Here is a 24,318-nt window from a genome sequence, read left to right as displayed (position 1 = left end):
TCAGTATCATTCTCTCGCTCAGTCAGCTCTCATCATCTCGCTCAGTACCATTGATATAGAGCGTAGAAAAAATTGGTGACACCCCTGTTTCAAGCGCAGTTTTGCGCTGATGTTTCCGTCCTTCCTATTCCACTTCTACGGAGCTATCCTTATAAATATGCCTCGAAACGTTCACTATACCCCTTTCCATTCTTCTGTCGCCCCCATACTGCGCCATCTAGTAAAGACGGAGATAACCCTGTCTGTCAACTCAAGGTCGTGCGCATTCGCATAGGCCGTTGTGAAAAAGGTCCAAATTGATGTATCTTGAGCGAGACAGTGCGAGATTTCGAATACAGCAAGGTGATAATCCGTAAAAAAAGAAAGAAAGAAGAAAAGAAAAAGATGTTGATTGTTATACAGATGGGGTTAAGCGTGAACCGCATGGCCAGAAAAGCGTCCGAATTCTTTCCGAACCGAATTCGGAACCGAACTTGGCCCGACCTGGCCAAGCCAGATTTCTCCTTCGAAATGGGAAGTGACGCCAACCGAAAAAGTAGAAGCATCCAATGGCTATTCAGCCGGAAGGAGAACCATATAGCAACGATGATGTAGCAATCGGGTCGACTGTTGCCGTGTGTGCGACTTCTAGGGATTATCTCATTGAGTTGGATGGTTGAAAGTCGATGTCCCCCAAGGTCAGAAATCTTCGGCCGAAATTCAGGGTGCATTTCGGTAGCATGCGGTGATGCACAGAAAAAAAGTTCGGTCCCGATTTCGGTTCGGCCAGTTTTCGGCCAGTTTTTCGTGCCATGTGGTTCAGCCTTTACGGTACATTTTTGCTAAAGCTTTATTTCGTGACTACAAAGGTGAACGATCCACGAAATGCTACTTTTCGTCGTCTTCTGAGCACTGTTGGTAAAGTTTCTAAGGCTGACCTGAGTCAACAGGAATGTCGCTGAAATCTACCAGCGAAGACTTGCACGCCAATTAAATAATAAAAATATAATAATTGGGAGTATATTTACACGTAAGGTGAGTCAGCCTATTTGTGTGGCGATACATTAATACATATATACGTACATACATTAATACATATTCCTTACTAGTACTTCGGGCATTTTTGTGTCACAACTGTGACCAAGCTTGCTTTCGCGGCTTAATTTATTTATTTATTTATTTATTGTCAATACCTCAAATGCCCTCCTGGTGCGATACATGAGGGGGGAAAGCATCCTTACAACACTTGAAACAAATTGACAATATTGCACTATTTAACAAAAAAGGTAAGTAGCCAATGTGTCTCGAAATGATGAATGCTCAGAGATGGATACGAGTGACTGAGGCAGGTCGTTCCAGTCGGAGATAGTTTGGGGAAAAAATGAGTACATAAAGTAGGAGTTGTTACAAGAAAAAGGCTCTATTTTACAAGAATGGTCTAATCTAGATGAGATGTAACTGGCTGGACATATGAACGAAGGTATCGATGATACGTAATATAGTGTATGGAAGAGGCACAGGCGAGAAAGTTTCCTACGCTGCTGGAGTGTAGGCAGATCAAGAGACGGTTTAAGTAAGGTGATACTAGATGGATAAGTGTAATTAGAAAGTATAAATCTGGTGGCGCGATTCTGAACAGATTCAAGGAGATCGACATGATTAACGTGGTATGGGTCCCAGATGCCGGAAGCATACTCAAGTTTGGGTCGGACCAAAGCCTGGTATGCATGAAGTCTAACAGAGGACGGTGCTAGTCTAAGAGTCCGACGAAGAAAACCCATGACACGATTTGCTTCACTGATGATGCTATGAATGTGGTCGGACCAAGAAAGGTTAGTGGATAGAGTAAGACCCAAGTATCTATAGGAGGTAGAAGAAGTGACAGGGGAGGGACCAATGTGATACTGATGGGTTATAGTCGACTTGGACCGAGAAAATGGCAGGTAGCAACATTTAGAAGCGTTTAGTGGCAGCAGCCAGACAGAACACCAGTCGTAGATTGAGTTAAAATCCTGCTGAAGAGCCATCCGGTCAGAAGAAGAACGTATGGGACGATAAAGGACACAGTCATCAGCAAAGAGCCTAATAGAGGCTGTTAATGTATTTGGTAGATCATTGATAGAGACGAGAAACAATAGAGGTCCAAGAACTGAACCTTGCGGGACCCCGGAAGAAACCGGGATGAATAGAGAGAGGGTGTGGTTAACAAATGTAGCCTGGGACCGGTTGGATAGGTAACTCTGGATCCAGCGAAAGACATTAGGGTAGATATTAAGGAGAGAAAGCTTATGAATGAGACACGTGTGAGACACAGAGCCGAAAGCTTTTCGGAAATCAAGAAAGATGGAGTCCGTCTGCGTACAGTTATCCATCTGAGATGTGATATCAAAGATAAATGAGGCTAATTGCGTTTCACAGGAAAAACCTTTACGAAACCCGTGTTGGAATGGGAAGAAGTAGTTGTTAGATTCCAAATGATGTGAGAGTGCAGAATAAATAATATGTTCGAGTATCCTGCAACATATGCTTGTTAATCAAATGGGTCGGTAATTCAGGGGTGATGATCTGTCTCCGCACTTAAAAACCGGAATGACCTTCGCCTGCCGCCAGTCACTCGGGACTTCCCCAAGCTCGAGGGATTGCGAAAAAATGGCACACGACGCATCTTTCGTGTTTTTAAGAACTTTAGAATTGATGAGATCGAGCCCGCATGAGGATGGTTGTTTGAGGAGGAATTGTTACTCTTAGAAACTTTAATCCTGTGACGTGATATTCGATATTCGAAGGCGATTCGTATTCGAAAATTTCAATATTCGCGCACCTCTAGTTTTAGTGCATGGTACGCTATCGCATTTGCGTATGTAAGGGATAGTGTGATGGTGCACAATGCGTGAAGCTCTGTTTTGGGCCTGCGCAGAACCACCAACGCTATCCCTTCCGTACGCAAAGGCGACAGCGTACGATATTCTAAAATTCACTAATGTGTGAGGAATCCGATGCTGAGGGGTGTCGTGTCAAATTCCACGCGCTTATTACTCGTCGATTAGTTAAATTTGCGTTATGACTCTTATGCTTTATGTCGTGGGTTCGAATTACCGTGGTCGGAGGCCTCCAAAAGGACTTGCATTGTCATTCGACAGCCGGAACTTGAATTTTGAAATGGCAGATGACAGTATGCGCTGTACAGCTACTTTCAAAACGCGTACGGTGACGATTATAATTTATAATTGAACGGAAACATCTCCTTGAATCTGAGGAGCAACGTGGGAACGAAAAAAGGACGCAAATGGATTTGCTGGTTTTGAGTCGTCGTCGTCGGTTCTTGTCCCGTCCTGTGTTTGTCCTGTTTTCGTCCTCACGTTGCTCCTCAGACTCAAGGAGATGTTTCTGTTCAATCGTATACACCAGCTTGCTTGCCTCCTCTTCTTATGCTCATCATTTATAAATTTTGCAAGAGCATATAGACATCCTGTCAAACAATAGACTGCTTGTATACAGAAGTTCTAATGTAAGCTGGAGCACGGGGTAATATAGCGAGTGAAGAAGCAATAAATAGGACAATGACCAGTGCCTCTCCTAACCTCAAAAGTGCGCTGCTGTGGGGAGTGGTTTATAAATGACGTTATAGTCCAGTAGGTCGTGGCCGCGTCATATCAACAGTAAGCAGACGCGTTCCCGTGGCCGGTCGCGCGATTTCGAACCTGGGCCATCAGGGTTCGTCTCGTTTGCTAAAGAAAAAGTAATAACGCAAGATGGTCCTTGTATTGCTTTGTATGAGATATTATAGTGGTTCCTTGTTTTAACCAGGTTTAACAATGGGGAAATGGTTACAGTTGAGGAGTAATGTGGAGATTAAGCTTCTATATTACCCTGGACAGCAATTATTCCCCTATTTTAGTCCCCTTGCCTCGAAATTTGCTTCCCAGCTCTGTAAATAGTTTCTACACTTCGCAAATGATTCCTCGAATGCGACGGTCTACGTGTGTATGTGCTCCGCGAGAATGTGATGGAACGAAGAAATATAAGTTTGTACTCGCTGAGTAAGAAATTGTCAGTGTTTCTTTCTTGATGAATTGCAACCGGTGCATGCCACTAGATTTCATAAAACGACGCATTAGTAAATTTCAATTAACTAATCTCCCCCGACTTACTAGCATAGGGCAAGTCGGGGGGAGAACGTGGGATTGTGGCCGTCAGCTATATATCGTAACAGTAATTTCCTACAATGTAAACCGAAACATGCGACCGCAGCGTGTTGTATTGCCTGCTGTATAGGATGGGACAAGTGCTATGCTTGCCCATATCACGCTTCAAAAGTAAATCCCCTCCCCCCAGAAAAAAAATAAAGAAAAACGAAGAACAGCGTGTTGCAGCGCGTGAGGACTGCGCAAAGGACACGTGTTAGGTGAGTACGGCTCGTTGCTAAGGTACGCATTTTGCGCGACATCGGCGTCATCTTGGGAGATATTTTTTCGGGTGTTTCACTCATTACGGATGTAGAGTAAGGAACAGCCTTTGTACATCCGTATGGCGTTCCCGAAATGTGGATGCAAACATTTGTGCGGAACTGCATGTATAGGGGCAAAAGTGCCGGAACCAGATTCGGGGTAAAGGGGCCGCAAGACGTTGGGGAAATGAGCCCCTGGTGTTGTTCACCTTCCAGATAGATATCGGAAAGATATTTTCTGATTTCAGGTAAAAGTATGACTCGCACGTATTGGAAGGGATCAATTTGCAGCTGGAGTGTCGGACAGCTGGCAGCAGCCGTCAGATTTGTTCGGGATGGCGGCTCCATTCACGCTGTCGATATAGGCAGTTCAGTATCCCGTCACAAACCCTTCGTAGGAGTCGGAACACAGACAATATCGATGCAGCGGGGGCTGGCAGGCAAGGATGAAAGGTCTCCACATTTACTTACTCCACCTCTGCTCTACCTAGTTAGAATCAAAGTACACGTCGCCCTGACCAGTGAGTGAAGGACTAAAGCTAGTCACTGGTCTGAGCGGAAAGACCACAGCAGTTACTTATCATATACCCGAGGACCATTTGTTATTCCGAAATAATGTAATACTGAAAGACAGGCATTTACGGGTGACCTTGGACCCGAGAGCGAGAGCACATCCTTGTTCGACTCATTCGGTCACTATAGAAAATGCCGGCTTTCACCAACAAGGGACTCTGCGCATACCGTATGGCTATGAGGTTGCAGAACGTTTGGGCCTGTGTCCTGCAAGAATCCTGCACAATGTACGGGGATATGTGCGCACAGTGGCAGCAGGAAGCGAAAGTGCGAATTCGTATTTGGAAACATTGTCCGATACGAAACGGGCGTATTACCCCTACACCTGGGCGCTTTCCCCCAAGGATCGGGGTGAAGCGGCACTTTGGGAGGGTTTCCTTTCTGTGTGCTTACTATAATAAAGTGTTACTATTTCATCGTCCAAATAATTCAGAGGGCTACTAGAAGACCTAAAGTCTCAAACCTAAGTGTTTTATCTCCCTACGTCTATACGTCCTGCTTTTATACATACTGTTCTTCGAAAATGTGGCTGCAATCCCCCGACTATTCGTTTATGCACAGTCCCGACACATTCGTTTAGTCCTGAAACGCACTAATGGTTGCGACGAGGCATTTAGTCTTTCCCTCTTCTTCTTTCTTTTTTCTTTTTCTTAGCGTGTACTACAACACATTCGATCACTCCGCATATCTCCCGTCAGCCTTAGTTGGCCCTGGTTAGTAGCCCTGGTCCTTAGTTGACATTCATCCCCCTTAGGTTGGTTCTTGCTGATCCCCCCTCCCCCCCGCCTTTTGTTATTCCCCTTGCAAAACAAACCGCTGGGAATAAATGTTTCGTGGAACCTGGATTGAAAATAAGTTGCCTAAATTGCACAGTCGCGCGCGGGACAATGCCAATGGCGAACATAGACTAACCTGGACATCGAATGCCAACACCCAACTTGGACTAACCTGATGATAAACTAACCAACATGCTGTGCCGGTGTGTCCGCCCTGCTAAGCCTAACGGCCATAAGATGTGGTTTCATTCGCTAAAATGATTTCGACAGACATCGAAAGCTCGTGAAGCTGATAGATTTTTTAGTTATATCGGATTTTTAAGCACGGGATGTCATCCTGTGAAGCAATCGAGCATTTTCTTTGTCGCGACGCCGTGAAATGGGGATTTCGCAACCGGGAAGATCGAGGCCCTGTGCTGTGCCTATGATCACACTTTTGCTTATTTCCCACGGTAATCCGTTCGAAGCCCTCAATGTCAAATGCACGATTGTATCAAAATTTGAAACTTTTTTATATTTCGTGTTAGCGCCGCATAGCAACTGCGGCTATGAGCGGCGTACAGACGTTGACAGATGGAGAGAAAACAGCAGGAATGAGAGGGGGACAAGGGGGTTTAGTGTGCGTCCTGGACGGACTTCAAGGAGAACTGTACTTGCCGACAGCATTCGTCTGAAAAGTATGCCGGAAAATACGGGGAAAACCTTACAACAGGGGGTAGGATTCGAACCCACGACCTTTTCTGCCACCAACGAGCGGATGCTATTACCCACTTTGCCGCTCGTAAAACTTGTGATCTTGTGATCAGGGTACTGATTGATACAGTTCAGTGGCGTTATACTGCTTGAGACAAGTTGACTCTCCTAGTTGCTGTCGCTGCGGAGCTCTAGAAAATCTAGATTACATTCTTCTTCATTGCCCACACTATACTAACCTTCCTGAACCGCACTCTCCGGATCTCTTAGTCAGCTGGACTCCCCCTCTCTCTCTCTCAAAATTGCTTGGTCCCCGGCCAAATCCAGCCCACCAACGCTCTGCCCTCAAAGCTCTTTTGACCTTTTTGGACACGTCTTCGATCCTTATTGTGAAGGGGCTCATTATTTCATTTCCCCGCATCACCACCAGCAATGGGGTAGTGTATCGCCCCTGGCGATGAAACTCCTCATTCATCATCTCTCCGTATAGTTGTTAGTTGTAGATTGATAGGTGGTCTATAGTATATACGCTCTTATAACACCCTCCTGGCCAATCATCATCTCTAATGACACAGTTCTCTACACTGATTCCTTTTTGTGGCACTTACGCCGTTACGATGATTGTCACAAAAAAGGTGGGCGCTTTTCGCACATCAGGGTTGGTAACTGTATCATTCTTTTCGATTGTTTGCCTTCAGCGTACGTGTGATGTGGTGAAGTTCTGTTTTAAGAGTGCAGTGCATAAAGCACGCTTTTCTTGCTCTATCAGAAAAATGGCACTTCGATAGTGGACCTGACAGGATCAGGAATGGATACGACTGCCCGTAGATATTATCGTCCGCTTCTCGTATTCATTCTACGAAGTTCTCTCTCTTTTGATTAACTTTGATACAGCCGAAGCGCCTTACCGCGTGACCCTTTTGTCCATCGAAGGCACTTTCAAATGTTGTATGAATGCGCAATGCGTTTCACGAAAGTGCACTCTACTTCATACGGCATGCTGAAAGCGGAATTTCGTAGAATCTCTTATAAACGTAAACGCGATCAAATGGGCTTCCCCTGAATGGCGTAGCATGGCGCTCTTGAACTGCATACAAATAAGCTTTCCTATACAGACTTTTACAGGCGGATCTGCGTCCTCGGTAGAGGACCTTCAGAGCTACCGCGTTCTTGTTTTTTTTGCAGTGCTTTAGGGCTGTGCAAATACATAGTATTATTTCCCAAGTGAATACGAAGCGAACACAGTATAAATATTTTTTTTGTATAACCGAAGAGATATAGAACATACATAAGGACATATAGCATTTATACTATTTGCATAGGGATGTTGGTATGAAGCACCACTCACTTCGTTTTATACCCTCTCCTTTGGCGTTCTTGGGCTTACGAGTGACTAGTATTCGAACTTATTCGGTTTGGAAGAGAAAATAGGGAGTTTTAGTACACCAGAAGGAAATTAGGAAAACGATACGATAAGCATAGCTCGGCGTTTTGGGCCACAGAGCTCGCGATCACAATCATCTGATAAAGTGTGAGCTCAGCCGCAGGCTACGAACTCACGTGAAGGTGGACGTGGCGTATTGCTGAGCTGAATCATGACACGTATTAGCGCACTCACCAGATAACATCACACTTCTCTGGATACAGGTGTGATGTATCTGGTGGGCGCGCTAATATGTGGCATGATCGAGCACAGCGATACACCATGTCGACCTTCACGTGAGTTCGTAGCCTGCGGCTGAGCTCACGCCTTATCAGATGACTGTGATCGCGAGTTCCGTGGCCCAAAACGCCGAGCTATGACGATAAGTGTAGTTATCAAACCGAAGCTTAGCAATGTGATGTCACCCACTTCAAAGAAACAGGGCGATCGCCTTATCGTGTTTTTCAATGTCAGAAATAAAATATATGCACCTACAACACTTATGATACCACCACATAATGATTAAGCTCTTCAGAAAAAGAAGGGACGACGACGCCCAATCACAATTGCAGTGACCCAGTTGTCTCGCCTCCTCTGATGCGTTCTGTGTCGTCTGCTTTCTATTGTGCTGGGACACCGCGGACGCCCTCTTAAATTATCTTCACGCCCTGCGCGTCTTCCTTTATTTTTCACGCCTAAGAGATCATCAGTGGATCGTTTTCTGTATTCTTGCATCTTCTCCTATCATGTCGCTTAAGAACGACGGCGTGCAGGTTTAATTTAACAAACATTCACTGCATCCCTCTTTGCAAAATGCACGTGTGCTGCACTGCTGGGTGAATAAATGCGACACAAATAATTAAAAGCAGGCGGTGTACTTGCTTTAATTATTCTGAGTGTGTCTGAAGGAGAGGGGTCACGAACTCTCAAGCATCCATGTGAGGTTTGTGTTCCTGCACGACCAATCCAGACATACAGCTCCCAGAGCAGGGGGGTGAACCCCTACACACATGAGGTGACCTAAGCAGTATTTCGTTTCGACCGTTGCTACGTAGAGAACACCACACGAGGGGCACGTTTATGTCTTGTCGCCGTGCTTTTTTTTTTACGGAACACATAGTGCCAAGCCTGCGTAATGTACAGTGCTGGACAAAAGTTTACGGAACATGAGTCGGAACATTCCTTCCTCAGAGTGACACGCTAGCAGCCAATGGGACTGTGCGGACTTACAGACATGTTCCTAGGTAACCCAGCCACCGGTTTGCAGGTCCGTATAGTACCATTCGCTGCTAGCGTGTCACTGTAAGGAAGGAATGCGTTGGAGCGTGTTCCGTAAAGTTTTGTCCAGCATTGTACCAGTGACCTGATGCATTGTTGCCAACTTTTGGTTTAAATCTTTTAAAACTTTTTGTTTTTAAATTGCTAGTAGTCGATCACATCCTCTAAGCAGTGAATGAGGAGGGGTGCCCCAACAATCCATCCATCCAGGAAACAAATGAGTGCCGAATGATGCTGTACGGGAAACATGCGTGTGTCGTTAATTATAAATACTTTGTGCGGCTGCTTTACGCAGAAAACAGCGACAAAAGCACGCGTATACTTGAAAAGCGCGGCAAACAGAGCAGACGAACTTCACTATCGGCAGGGGCCGCCACGATCGCCAGTGTTGCATCGTTGCATCAAAAATTTCTGTTGCTTGTGTCCGTGTGTTGTGGTGGCTTAGGGCTGTGCCAATGCTCAGGTAGAAGCGTGTATCATACATACCGACCGTAATTCATGTTTCGGCACAGTCGGCGCAAAATTATAACTAACGAAAAACCAGCATCTACTTGAACGTCGGCTTGGAAGTCTCTTGTAAGGACAGCTCGCTTGCTGCGACCAGCATCTCCAAACGATGCCTTGGTACAAGACTGTTGTGTGCCGACTCCGGACACGTTTATGGGGAGATTGTGTGTTATTACTGTTGTTTCTGAGCACCACGAGGACTTCAGGTGAAAAACCTACCTTCACGAACCAGTTTGCAGTTCATGTTGAAGGTGGTGACTGTAGAGCTGACGAGATTGCTCGGAAACATGGTTTCACCAACCGAGGACAGGTAAACCCCAACTTTTTTATTTTGTAAATTCATAGACTTGTTTTCGGAGCATGGTTGGCATGACCTGGATGTGTTGTCATGTTCCGCATGCCTGTAAGTGCAATAGGTACAGATGCCCGCGCTGCTTGCTTGCATTCCAGTGATGTTATTTATTGGAAAATTGGGTACGTCAACGATAACACAGACAGCTCAAAATGCGGAAATCGTCTTCAACTAGAGGGTGTAATCAACGAACGATGATTTGTCGCATTCTGAAGCAATCCAAACGCGTCAAGTATCTATTCAAGGCCCCGATACGCCATGCATAATTACTCGTCCATCAGGCTGACGTTCTTCAGCATTTTCGTGGCAAACGATTACGTAGTTCCTAGACCTTCACAGACCAGCTCCTTGTCGGACTCTCGACTTCGTTGTTATCTTTGAAGTAGGAAGCTGGACGATAGCACGAACCGCAGGAAACGCTACAAAACCAGCGGAATCAACGGAACCGCACACTTGAGTTCGATTATGCCAAATTGCCGTCGCTTGACATTTGAGCGAACAGTCGTCAGCAGTATTTCAAAACGCGTTTTCCACTTGTGACAGCTTCTCAGCTGCAGGCAGTGTCAGCAGCTGGAAAAGTGCACAATGACCTAATGTCTGTCATTAGCCCTGTGGGGGGGATCGCTCAGCTATGTCCCGCTGGGCAAAATTACGGCGCTTTTGACATAAGAGTTGCGGCGATGGACTCACGTAATTGTGTCATTCAGTGCGCGTTAGACGTGAAGATGCCTGGGGATAACTTACACAGCTTAAACATCCTCATTCGTTCCTTTTTGTTATGCTGGCTTCAGCTTTTAAGGCAGCCCACCGGAACACAGGCCATCCCAAGAGAAAAAAGTGTGATAAATATTGTACACAGTGATGGGCAAAGTACCTCAAATTTATACTTAAGTACCAAGTACCTTGCGTCATTAGTACTTCAAGTACGGTACAAAGTACCCAATTCCAAATGCACTTCAAGTAAAGTACAAAGTACTAGGCAAAGTACTTCAAGTATTCATCAAGTACATTGTGAATTTAATTTGTATCACTTTGCATTTCACTGTTTAGTATCTGTTTTTTTGCTTTTTTGGCAAAACTTTAGTGAGCATTCTTGACAAATGCTCTAAAGCCATAAAGTCCTAGGTTAAGTGCTAACCCGTGAATATGAACTTAATCAGGTGACATAATTTGCAGTTACATGTAGAGAGGTAATCAGTCAGCTGGGCTGTGATTATGTATTATACCCTGACTGATCCACGATCACCCGCCTAGTGTGGTGTTCCGGTACTAATCTTCTGCTATAACAGGCTAGGAAATGTCAGGGGAAAAAAAGTACAAGCTAACGAAGATTATATATTTCTGGCATTCCATGCTGCTTTTTGAAATACAACATGTTTAAAAAAGAATATGAAGAAAGTAAAAAAAGGTGATGCACAATGTAAGGCATCATTTTTATATGACTGTGATCTGCAGCAATGTAATCCATGTGACCAATTTAAAAAAACGTAAAATGTGAAAATGAAATCATGTGTGTCTTTCAGAGTATTCATCATGTAATGCAACCACACATTGTGATATAAAATGGTTATTAATTGTCAATGAAGGAAACAATATAAAAAAAAGCATAGAAGCCTGCATTGGGAGGACTGAAATGACAAATGACCAAGTCATTGTACTGCCGGTTGTTGTGTCATAATGTGTGCGTGTCTCTGCATTCCATACGTTTTACATAATCATAGAAGCCTTGATACTTCTTCAACATTTCAAGCCTTTCAACAATAAATTTGCTTCAACAAATATGCTCTTTAACAGCACAAAAATCCTTTTCGGTAAAATGTCAGACTGGGACTCTTGGTACTGCATCCCACTAAGAGCGCTAAAATGACGGCAAGAAGACAAAAACACATAGATAGTGCTATCTGTGTGTTTTTGTTTTCTTGTTGTCATTTTAGCGCTTTTAGGAGGGTGCATTTTTGATACTCTTTTGTGATTTTTTGTCTGGAGTCCAAATTTGGGTACTTGAGTACTTGATGAGAAAGTACTCAGAAAAAAGTACTTTAAGTATGGTACAAAGTACATGACTTAAAATGTAATTAAAGTAAAGTACAAGTACACAGAAATGTACTGAAAGTACTACTTGAGTACTTGGTACTTCAAGTACTGCTCATCACTGATTGTACATCTATTGGATTGCGTCAACATTTGGAACCAAGAGGGGCAATAAAAATTGCTACAATGATTTTGTATCACTTATCCATCAGTTGTCCACTGTCGTTTGTCAGGATTTTGTCGGTGGATCAGGGATCCCTTTATGGCTGAATGTGAGGAACGAGTCGATTGATTAATGAGCGAACGCTGATATCAGTTGACCTCCAGGAATTGTGTATGGAACAGCATTGTTGTGCATAGTGTTGTCAATACATTACACATTCATTTGTAAAAATGTCATCATGTTTTATATCTTGTAATTTGACATTAACTCCTTTTACCATAATATATCTGTCGTTAATTTTCTTGTTTTACAGTCAGATGAGCATGTAGAGCAGCACTCAGAAGCCCATTCCATTTTGTTGCACACAAATGTGTTCTGTTTCCATACTTAAACTGCAAGATGTGGGGCTACCTACAGTAGTGAATGTCTCACATGGAAATTAAGTCCATGTGCAGTCATTCTTTTTTTCATTATGGAGTCCATATACAGCCATGAAATCATATAAGCAGTCGTAACCAGTCAGATTCATGGTCATCGTATGTATCACAAAGAGGATATTATACTACTATAGTGCCTTGAAAAACATGTACTGAGTGTCTCGCGAACCCGGGAATATTAGTGTTAAAGTAGAATAAAATATAAGGGACCAGCTTTTGCGGTAGAGTTGTTGTCTGGTGTAGCATTTTCTTTCAAAGACGTGAAACCTATTTCTTGCTTTTTAATTTTGGCAGAGCATCTATACCATTGAAGCTGACCAGAGCTAACATTTTTAGTGTGCTCTGCCCTTCAGAGCCCAGCCTATGTCAGTGAAGAATAAGGAAGCAGGTTCTACTGATTTACTTCCTAAAATTCTGATTACAGATTGGGACACTAGAGGGCTTCTATTTACTGGAGCATCATGGTATCAACAAACGTTCTACGGAACACAGCCAAGACCACCACTCACGATTGGAAAATGAGGCAGGGGTAAGGGCACCCTTGTATTACATTTATTTATTTGTACGGTACGAGCGATGCCGAAAGACAAGTTGTGTACACAGTTGTCAAGAATCATTAGTAATAGAGCTGCCTTTCAGGTACATTGGGTGGAACAGCAGGTGGTCAAAAGGAGGGTGAAGAGAGACATGAGCTTAGACGACACGTCCTTTCAAGAACAATTCCACCGTTCCTACAGAATTTTTTCCGATCCTTTATACGAGAAGCAGTGGTACTTGGTGAGTGGGTTCTTACTGCGAACTCATTATGTATTAGTGCATCTTTACCTCTGGAGAAGCAAGCCTGAAGAGTTTAAATCTCCCGACAAAAAATGTGAATTGTGGCATTTAAGAGTCTTCTTTAGCTATACAAGAAATAACCTGTGTAGAATAAATAGCATATTAGGAACCACCATAAAAATGACAGCAAAACATTTCAATTACATAATAGCACATTGGCAAGCAGATGCCCAGAGAAAAAGGAATGGAAAAAGCGTAGTCATAACTGAAGCAGTCGCTTGTTCAAACAATAATTATTGAAAATGCTTGATTTGATTGACTTTATTTTATTTTATTTTTTTTAAAGATGTACTACATAGACATTTACATGGGGTGGAGACAGAGAGAAACACTCCGAAACACACATACACTCTTGTATTACAGAACGGAGGTGCATCTGGTGGTCACGATATGAACGTAGCGCCTGCATGGGAACGAGGCTACACTGGTAAAGGTGTTGTTGTGACTATCTTGGATGACGGAATCCAGACAAATCACCCTGACTTGTTGCAGAATTATGTAAGTCTGACACGTTAACCTTGGCACTGTGCTCGCAGAAAGTTTTAATCGAAATAGTATCTCTATTAATACACATGAGCCTTAACGTGATAACATGACAATTAAATGCTATGAGAAAGTACTGCCCCAAAGGTACTTAAATTTTTCACGTTATTATTTTGAAATTCTGTGACCGAAATTGAATGAAGGTGCACAAGCATTTGTCCCGGCAATGCATAGGTGATGTCTTTCAGAGTTATTGTTCATGTTCATCAGCCTAATTGCCTTTAAACATTAGATACTTCCATCTTGAAAGATGAAGGCACATATTGGTTTTATCTATTAAAAATTCACGGAATACATCATAATGTGACGTTCAAAGTTGTAGACCAAACATTTTCCAAAGGTTTTGTAAAATCTTTGTTGTTCATTGCGATCATACCAGGATCCATTGGCCAGTACAGACATCAATGATCAAGACGATGACCCCATGCCTCAGGACAACAACGATAATAAGTAATCAACCTTCCTGTAATTTGTGTACTTTTCTAAAGTTTCACTGACTACCAGCATAATTACCACATGCTTCGCATACTGTTCCTGATTGTAAAATTCTGTGTACTAGGCACGGTACACGTTGTGCTGGTGAAGTTGCAGCAACAGCTTTAAATGACTACTGTGGTGTTGGAGTGGCCTACAATGCTAGCATTGGAGGTAGTACCTTTTGTTCTGTTGGTATTCTACAGTTCATGCGAAGCAGCGGGAGCTAATACTGAGAGTTCACCCACAGGTGTGAGGATGCTCGATGGGACAGTGACAGACGAAGTGGAAGCACGTGCTCTCAGTTTAAACCCTCATTACATAGCCATCTATAGTGCGTCGTGGGGTCCAGAAGATGATGGCAAGACAGTGGATGGTCCAGGAAAGCTTGCAAGGCAAGCCTTCTACCAGGGAATTACCAAGGTATCCATTAGAACGTACAACAGACCACACTGACAGGAACGGTACAAACGAAACCAGGAACATCATCCACAGTCTTGTAGGTGAATGGGACATCAGTCCTGGCGCCTAACGTTAGCGTCCTTACGCATTTCTGAGAAAAGGGTGGACGGGGAAAAAATACACCTGAGCTTGAAACAAACCTGTGTCCCACCAACAACATAACATGTGGAGGAAAGAATACAGAACATATTTGGCTAATCTGAACCTGTCACTGTAATTATAGCTATTGTTTGTGAGTCTTCCTCTGATTTGGCACTTTGCTTTGGTATGTCCACCGTCCAGTGAGTATTTTTTCTTTTTTTCAAGTACGTAATTATAATGAAAATAAACTCCACAGGGAACAAACTTTGTAACATATATATTTTTTAAGGTCCGAAGGCACCACATAGATCATTGTAGTAAACAGGATGTATCTCCATTTATTCTCTCTATTTAGGGAAGACGTGGCTTGGGGTCGATCTTTGTCTGGGCTTCGGGGAACGGAGGACGCTTCAATGACAGCTGCAACTGTGACGGTTACACAAACTCTATATACACACTCTCAATTAGCAGTGCAACTCAGCATGGTTCTAAGCCATGGTACCTAGAGGAGTGCTCTTCAACTCTGGCGACTACTTACAGCAGTGGAGCTCCCGGGAAAGATGCGAATGTGGTGAGTTGCTGAAACTTTAATGGCTTTTATGTCTCCATGTACAGCTTGCTTGACCCTCTAGCACATCTTTCCCAGGTCACGGTAGACATGGACTTATCCTTCAAGCTCAAATCAAACGCGGACTCCTTATGCACACAGTCCCATACGGGCACGTCAGCATCAGCTCCACTTGCAGCGGGGATCTGTGCACTTGCACTCGAAGCAAAGTGAGTGTCAACTATTTGTGTATTGTCTTGCCTCGTACAGTGCTGCGTAAAATGATTACTAAACATGTGAGAGCCACCATTCCCTTCCTCGTCAACACCCTGGCGGTGGATGGAAGTGGACTCGCGCGTCCGTGCGGAGGGAAGGACCGTGTTTCGTGAACTTTTGTCCAGCACTGTACTACGTCCATTGTTTCATCGATTGATGCCTCATTATAACGCCACTGTGTACATAATAAGGCCAACAGAATCGAGGCTCGACACAGTTTCCTTCGCTTATGCCATTTCTAATGCGTGCAGCCCAAAACTGAGCTGGAGAGATATGCAGCATCTTGTTGTGATGACATCTAGGCCTGAACCTCTCTTACTGGAAAGCGGCTGGGCAGTGAATGGAGTCAAAAGGAAAGGTGCGCGGAGCAGCATTCCTCACTGCGTTCTTGTCTAGCTCTCCCCCAGTGCTTCATCTGCGCTGTATCGGGGTAGCGTAAAATTGTCACAATTTGCAGTGAGCCACAAGTTTGGCTACGGCCTCATGGACGCGGACGGCATGGTTGCCTTGGCTGAACAGTGGACACCCGTTTCCCAGCAACATATCTGTAGGACTTCTCCAGACAATGTGGAAAGGTAGAAATTTTATGAGTTTCATAGCGCATTGATGCGAGTGCAGTAACGGGTCTTATCATTTTTACAGGATCATTCCAAATCGCTACGGAGAACGACTAGAAGTTTCAATGAACGTGACAGGGTGCGCGGGCCGCCGAGACATGGTACGCTACTTGGAGCACGTGCAGGTGGTGGTTTCGCTTCAGTTCCTGCCAAGAGGAAACCTTCGCATCACTTTGGTTTCTCCCAGGGGTACTCGATCCCATGTACTCCTTCCACGATCATTTGACTTGAAGGTGAGATGTCACACGTTTTGGATGCGCTATATTTATGTGCGTAGGTTCAGAATACAAGGCCCCTAAGGTTTGACCAATGACAGCGCTTGCTAGGCTAAAGCAACAAAGTCATCCGAAAAATCTCCACAGACTCTGCTGTTAATGGAACGAACCCCCGCGCGAAACACTGCCAAGTGAAATTGAATTGCTCTCAGGATGTACACTGTGTGGAAAGGGAATCTTCTGTCCAATCGACGGATTGAAATTTAAAAAAAAAATCCGATCGATCATCTGTGGCGCTTCTTAATGAGTGTTGTGGAAAGCTGTGGAGGCTGTTGAGTCTAAAACGACATTGCTCGAGATGGTGTTCAAGATGTTCAACAACTTTATGAAATTGTAATATCATACATCCGTTTAATGTTTCAATGTCAGACTTAATATTGTTTTGCAATTCGTTCATATCGGTCAATCGATTAATCAACATCTGTTGCGCTGGACAAAATTGAAAATTTTTCTGTAGGATGACACCTTTGACAGCTGGCCTTTCATGTCTGTCCACTTTTGGGGTGAACCAGCTGCAGGGACCTGGAAGTTAGTGATCTCTAGCGAGGGCCAGAGACGTTCTCCATATCCAGGTAGACCAGCCTTACTACAATACAGAACTAAAACACTAAAGCAACCTGTGCTTGGGAACAGGAAAGACAACACTAGAATATTCTGATTACTCGTTACTCATTACTCAGCAACACTTGCACAGTATTGTGTGTTGCAGTGCATTAAAATCACTCGTTTGTTCTGTAGGGAAGTTGAAGCAGTGGTACCTCATCTTCTACGGCACCGAAAGCGATCCAGTGAAATTGCGTCCACGACCGCACGCGTCGTATATAATCAGAGATACTGCACGCCTTTCTGCTGTAGAGAATCGAATTGGAACCGTAAGACGTAGCGAAGGTTTCGCAAATTGGTGTTTCAAATGCATCATTATCATTTCAGAGTCAGTGTTCGGAGCACGGAAAATACGACGCTGGGAATTTGTAAGTAACAAAATCTTTTGCAGGTGCTAACGTGTATATGATCCCTTGAGAGTAAAACCTCCATACATATCAATCAATGTTAACAGTGGATGTGGCAAAAAGTGCAAAAATTATAGGAGCAGACTGTCATCAGGGAAAGTTGCTCTGAAATATTGGTCTTGTCCAGTGCATAAATGTCACCAGGTACCGTATTCTCTCGAATCTAAGACTACCCTTTTCCCCCCAAACTCCCGTGTCTGAAGTCGGGGGTTGTCTTGTATTCTAATATCTGCGCGACAATGATGTCAGGGGGGAGGCGGAGCAGGCCTATAACGCAGCGCAGCCGATATCACGTGTCAGCGCCAGTCTGTGCGAAACGAACGAAGCGATGCAAATGGGGACTGACTGTCATGGCATCATCGCTGTTGCATTCGAAGTTGGAACACAAAGTTATTACTTTTGCCACTGAATGCGGCAACAATTTAGCGGCGGCAAGGCGGTTTCAAGTATCTGAAGTAAATGTCAGAAGATGGCTGAAGCAACAGGGGGAGATCAAGATTTCCGCCTATGCAGTGGATTCTGGACGCTTATTGCGATGTGCTTGACAACGTTGTCATGCGCGGTTTTAAAAAGCTTTTTTTTAAAACTGAACACAATGAGCTGTGGGCAGATAGCGACAAAGAACGAACAGCAACGAAGAAAGCGGTGACGAATAAATGGTATTGTGCATTGTTTCCAACTGTTATACTGCCTCCCAATCTCTGTTTACTTTTTTTCCAAGATCGTGTACCCTCATCTCAGGGGTCGTCTTAGATTCGAGAAAATTAAAGGTTCTCACGCCTTCACAGCTTGGCGCTCCTTTGGTGCATTGCTGTTACTGACTATCGTCTGGTGAGAACAGTACCTGCATTGTGCAGAAGTGACTTATTGAAACAGCTTTTCTTATTCTTAGTCACACTATTGGTCACACTTGGTGTGACTAGCAAAAACATTAGAACTAGGTTTACGAGATGTTAATTGCCTCGAGTTTGAGGGAAAACACGGGACAAGGAGAACATACCAGCTAGCTTGCCTACTCCTGTTATGTTCATGGTTTACTGCTAAACTTCTGTGAATAGACGAGTTCAGAATATCCTAGAGAGCTTAGCTCCACTTTGAACTATGGGAACTTGCTTGTAACAAAGGAGGAGAAGGTTTCCAAACTGTTTCGGTTCCTTCGCTCTTGGCCGATTGTCCACGAGGAGTCAAGGTCAGCGAAAACGAAACGTGAAGGACAGTTCATTTCAGTAATCTCCCAGGATGCAACGCGTGCTCAAGGAGCACTGGGATTTTCTGAAATCGTCTGTTCGACCCTGACCCGAACGCGAAATTGGATCGAATTATCCGAAAGTCGAACTAAAGAATGCGTGGAGAAATGAATACGGTGAATGTTTCTTTTCTGCGATCGTCTGCTGTCGCTCGTGCTTGAAATGCGCATCTGAAAACATGCCATGTAGAGCGAATGTGATGGAACTCCTTTCCGGTCTTGTCTCCATGAGACAATTAGAGTTTCAGTGTGTCCAGTCCGACTTCGACGTCGACCGCACTTGGTCGCTCACACTGCACACTCTCCGCAAAATCGTCTTCAGTTTTGCTTTCACCATCTTGCTCACGGCAGGACACGTTGCACAGAATGTCGGCGTCCGACAACGTTGTTACCCACTTCCACGAAGTCATCCTCGACAGGCGCACGTTGTATATCAGACTCTTGTTGCACCGACAGAATCCGAACAAAAGCACGGTGAACGTGAAACAAAAAAAAAACGAGTAGGGAGACGTTTCCTCCTCGCCCAGAGCTTTCCAGAACTCAAATCCGCCACCAAATGGATTGAGCTTCTATTTGCGCTTCTGTTAGCTTCTGTTAGCTTCTGTTAGAGGTGTGCGAATATTCGAAATTTCGAATACAAATCGAATACTTGCTATATTCAATTAGTTCGTATTCGAAAATTTGATATTCGAAGCTTTCAAACATTCGTAAAAGTTCGAATAGTCGTTTTTTTTTTTTTTTTTTTCGTTTTTTTTTTTTCGAATATCATAGCATTATTACAAAGCTTTTGCGGGCTGGAATTTGTACGTCGCGGTGACAGCGACGAACATGTATATCAAAACAGCTGCAAGGCGACGCGCGGAGCTTTCGAGGTACTCTCATCTGCGTATGCGTAGCTGCGCGTTTGGTAACCGAAACCGAAATTAGGACACAGTTGTGTTCAGCCGCCAGTTTAAAGTCCGTCCCAGCCAAACGCGAAACCGCAGTGCGCTTCATGCGTCGTCAGCACAGTCTCGGCTTTAATGTATTGCCAACGAAGTCTGAACATTCGTGTGAGGCCTACAGTTTGGTGCAATTCCGGGTTAAATATCTAAATTATGTTGGCGTTGAGCTGAACATTGCTGTTCACCGTGCCACTAGATGCACAGCCAAAACCCTCGTCTCGAACGCGTTTTTTCGGTTGCGATTTGTGGTAGTCGGCGATGTATAATAGAATCATGGTCGCGGTGTGATAACGGCCATAATCGACGAGCGGGACGTGACGATATTTCGACATAGGTTCTCCAACTCCGGCACTGTGCGACCGCATGTTAAAAGTGCCACCTAGGACGACAATAATGCTGCAAAGTCACGTGAAACTGCATTCACTCTTGTTACAGATAGCAAGACGCATATGACCATAAGCCCGACCCGCATGGATCGATTTTGCACGCCTCGGCGTCGGCGCGCGACAAAGTTTTGAGGCGCGAAATGGAAGAAGCGCCGAACACGAACATTGTGGAAACAAATACACACGTGATGAGCACTGCTATACAACATCGTCGACGATCGTGGTTTTACTGCACTAAGGAGTGAGGCTGTTCCAAACTATGCATTACCGTCTGGAACAATGGTATTATGCGTGAGAGCACAGTGGAACCGTGCAGTTTCTCGCCCACTCGACAAACGCGGAAAGCATTGACAGTGCAAGAAGAGAGCACATCTCAGAAGGAAAATGGAGCAAGTGCTCTCTTCTTCATTTTCCTTCTGAGATGTGCTCATCACCATACCATATCACATTCAGAACATGTCATTGCCTTTTACTTCCACTCTGTCTGTTTCACCAGCACAGGTGTTCATTATTCATGTTTCATAGGATGTTTGAAGTGCAAGTTGTTTTTATGGTTTTCAGCTTGCCTCGTGAGAACAGCACATTGTTTCATTGTAACAATCATCTTACTGTACATGTGTGTATGGCCTATGCTAAGCCAATACAGTAATACATGTTCCTTATTAGTACCGTATTTACCCGAATGTAAGTCGACCCCCCCACTCCAAGATTCATGAAAATGGAAAAAAAAGTTTTGTGGTAACGAAAACGTAAACAAAATACAGAAGCCGACACTGAAGATCTTCACCAGATCTTCACACCAATCTTCAGTGTCGGCTGCTGTATTTTGTTTATGTGATCTACAGGACTTGACTCCCCTCTTCGTATACGCATCTGTAACGAAAACGTAAAAGATTTATTCATCGCCGGAAGACTCCTCCTCGATTTCATCGGAGGTGTAGCAGACGTCGTCGTCAATAGTCACATAGTCGACACTTCTTGAATGTACGAATGACCATGTCGCACAGCGCTACCGCCCACGCCGCCGAAACCCATCTGCAGACCTCGGACAGCGACACGCGTTTGACCCGCCCGCCCTGTCGGAGTCATTTCGCGCCCTCCTCTTGCCAACCATTCGTTGTACAACCGCCTGACATAGCTTTCGAACGGTTTGCTTAAGCTGACCTCAAGCAGTGGCAGCTGGCTTGTGAGGCCGCTGGGTATCACCAGCATGCCAATGACGGCTTGCCGTAAACTGTGCACGGCCCATTCCTTCGTCACTTGCAAGAAGCCTCCTCTTGCAACATGTCGCACATTACGAGGGGTTTACTGTCACGCTTTTCTTGTGGAAATGCTTCCCGTCCTGTCTTCGGTGAATCCGCGGTGCGTCCCGCTGCACCTGAAGGTCGCTTCACGTTGCTTACTCCATTGTCTGACGAGGCGTTCAGAAACGCCAAATTCCCGTTCTGCAGCGCAGTTGTGGCTCACTTCGGGAAACAGTATCGCACGTTGCTTGAATGACGCCGGGTTGACACGACACGTTTTAACCATGGCGAAGAACGGAAGAAGGAACTTTCGTTTTGACTGCTTTTATTGCTGTCGTTTGTCACATGTTCGACTCTCTCTCACCTCCTTCCCTCCCTCTCCCTCCAAGTGAGGAAGCGAGCGCGCGTGACCAGCGGCTCGGCCGCAAAGCAACGCGGTTGCGTAGATCCCGATTATAAGTCGACCCCCCTACTTTGGATCGTCGATTTTGGAAAAAAGGGGTCGACTTACATTCGGGTAAATACGGTACATTGGGCATATTTCTAAGGATCTGCAGAATACAACTTTGACCAAGCTTTTTTTCAGGGCTTTATTTTTACTCTAAGAAGCCTTTATTCTATGATGCTATTCGATATTCGAAGGGCATATTTGTGCACCTCTGGTTTTAGTGTATCACACGTTATCGCCTTTGCGTATGTAATGGATAGTGTGATGGTTCTGCACAATTCATGAAGCTCTGTTTTGGCGTGTGCAGAACCACCAATACTATCGCTTATGTACGCAAAGGCGAGACCGTACGCACTAAAACTCACGATCATCGGTACAGAATGGTACCGTTCAATCGCCATCTGCCACCTGAGCTTTAGCGCGAAGTTTTCTGTTGCTATGGTGCTAGTGCAACGCAGGTGCCTGGTTCGCGGACCCATTGGTCGAATTACACGATGTGGACTGCTTTCACGTTTGAAATAACAAACTTTTTTATCAATAGAAACATACGGGCATTTGATGGGACCATCGAATTCGATCGAATTAAGCGAAGAAACAAATTAGCGAAAGTCGTATTAACGGAAGTCTACTGTAGTTTCATTTCGGTAAAAATGTGCGGGCTTTTCAGGAAATGTGTAGAGCAGTGCCCCGACGGTCAGTACGGGAACCACGACACCTTTACGTGCGAACCGTGCAATATGGAATGTGACAGATGCTACGGGCCTCTGAGTGATAACTGCATCTCTTGCAAGAGTGGTCGACACTTGACGAGAAGTTCCTGCTGGAAAGAATGCCCCGACGGAACGTACGCTGGTAATGTCAGTTCGCATCCCTCTCGTGCTACGCACTTTTTAGTTGCAAAATTGGCATGAATCTTTGTGGCGTGCAGATGACTCGCTGGGGTTATGCGTACAGTGCGACCTGAACTGTGCAATGTGCGAGAAGTCGGCGTTCAACTGTACGGCTTGCAAGGAGTCATATCTACTCAGTGGCAGCTCTTGCACAACTTCATGTCCAAAAGGAACGTATGCAACTTCAGAAAGAAGGTGTGTATGCTATATGTTGTTCACAGAGAAGCGGGGTACATTTTCCGCAACAAAAAATTTAGGGGGCCTTCTGCGCTGGAGAGGTCTAGTTACGGGATGCACCGTTTTGATATTTGTGGGTACCGGTAACCAAACAGTTGAACCGGTATTTTTTCGTTTTTTTTTTTTTTTCTAGAGTGTATCTGCTGGCTGCGTGAATGTCGCAGAATGGGCTACAAAGTGCAAACGGGGAAAAATGAACATATTTATATGTTGCAGGAGATTTTATTCGAAAAGCCTAGCATGACTGCACTGCAAGTTTATATTGGCAAAAACGTCTCGAACTGTTTCCCCTTTACTTTGAGGAAAAGTGTACCCAGCGAAGAGTGCAATGCATCGTGTGTATGCAAGAAAACATAATTTTGTAACATAACAAAAATAACATAATAGACATCAGAACAGGCTGCCAAGGGGAAGCTCATACATCATTCTCCATATATACGGCAGGTTACCACGGACCATCATTATGTTCTCTAGAGTGTTCTCAGACAGGTTTCCTCTTTGTGGGGATAGGATGTACTTTAGACTGGAAAATGCTCTTTCAATGCTCAATTGCATTGGCAGCACTGCTAGGGCAATGCTGGCAAGTTGATAAAGTTTAGTCATTATGAGTTTTTTTTAACAAGCTGGGCAAGAAAAACTGTGTGAGGTTAAGCAAACAGGTATGGAAACAAACAACGTGCAGCGCTTGGTACCTTATATGATCACAGTAATACAGTTCATAACTCGTAAGGAACATACACAAAACATGTCATATAATGCGTATGTCATGCTATTATGGGTTCAAGCGCATAAGATCGTATGTTGTCCACACAACTTCTGAATGAAAAACACATGACGAAGAAATCTACTTTAACAGACGCACGTACTCCGCCACCAATCAGAGCTGTAAAGTGACACAAATATCGCATCCAAAGTTGTTCGCGTTCATGCTTGAACCGATTCATATGAACTAGTAACCGAAATCACATTTTTTGATTCAGGTTATGGTTTCGGTTAATTGCTGATGGTGAATTGGGGTTACGTTACGGTTCTGGAAGAAATTTGGGTTCCACGCGGTTTTCAGTTCTGTTCCGATTTCAGTCCCTGGTCTACGAGGTTTTGGACATACGATTTACGTTGGCGACTTTAAGTTAAATTTAATG

At 44.4% G+C, this 24,318-nt stretch overlaps 1 protein-coding gene across 2 annotated transcripts in view; it reads left to right on the top strand.

Annotated features, from left to right (window-relative positions):
• The first annotated feature begins 9,542 nt into the window (after positions 1-9,542).
• Positions 9,543-24,318, top strand: part of LOC135388636 (furin-1-like) — a 35,689-nt gene continuing 20,913 nt past the window's right edge. The window contains exons 1-17 of one of the 2 annotated variants that reach the window (XM_064618301.1): positions 9,543-9,986; positions 13,084-13,188; positions 13,299-13,436; positions 13,860-13,994; positions 14,419-14,489; positions 14,599-14,687; positions 14,764-14,936; positions 15,412-15,627; positions 15,703-15,833; positions 16,131-16,237; positions 16,337-16,454; positions 16,522-16,729; positions 17,229-17,343; positions 17,510-17,643; positions 17,702-17,742; positions 22,717-22,901; positions 22,978-23,134. In XM_064618301.1, coding sequence (XP_064474371.1) covers positions 9,786-9,986; positions 13,084-13,188; positions 13,299-13,436; positions 13,860-13,994; positions 14,419-14,489; positions 14,599-14,687; positions 14,764-14,936; positions 15,412-15,627; positions 15,703-15,833; positions 16,131-16,237; positions 16,337-16,454; positions 16,522-16,729; positions 17,229-17,343; positions 17,510-17,643; positions 17,702-17,742; positions 22,717-22,901; positions 22,978-23,134 — 2,324 coding nt within the window. In that variant the 5' untranslated portion in view covers positions 9,543-9,785. The remainder of the gene's footprint in view (positions 9,987-13,083; positions 13,189-13,298; positions 13,437-13,859; positions 13,995-14,418; positions 14,490-14,598; positions 14,688-14,763; positions 14,937-15,411; positions 15,628-15,702; positions 15,834-16,130; positions 16,238-16,336; positions 16,455-16,521; positions 16,730-17,228; positions 17,344-17,509; positions 17,644-17,701; positions 17,743-22,716; positions 22,902-22,977; positions 23,135-24,318) is intronic. The other variant, XM_064618299.1, reaches the window with a different exon arrangement.

Source organism: Ornithodoros turicata, chromosome 3 (assembly GCF_037126465.1).
Source record: "Ornithodoros turicata isolate Travis chromosome 3, ASM3712646v1, whole genome shotgun sequence".
In the NCBI taxonomy this organism is placed as follows: domain Eukaryota; kingdom Metazoa; phylum Arthropoda; class Arachnida; order Ixodida; family Argasidae; genus Ornithodoros; species Ornithodoros turicata.
This window is presented reverse-complemented; position numbering and strand designations above follow the sequence as displayed.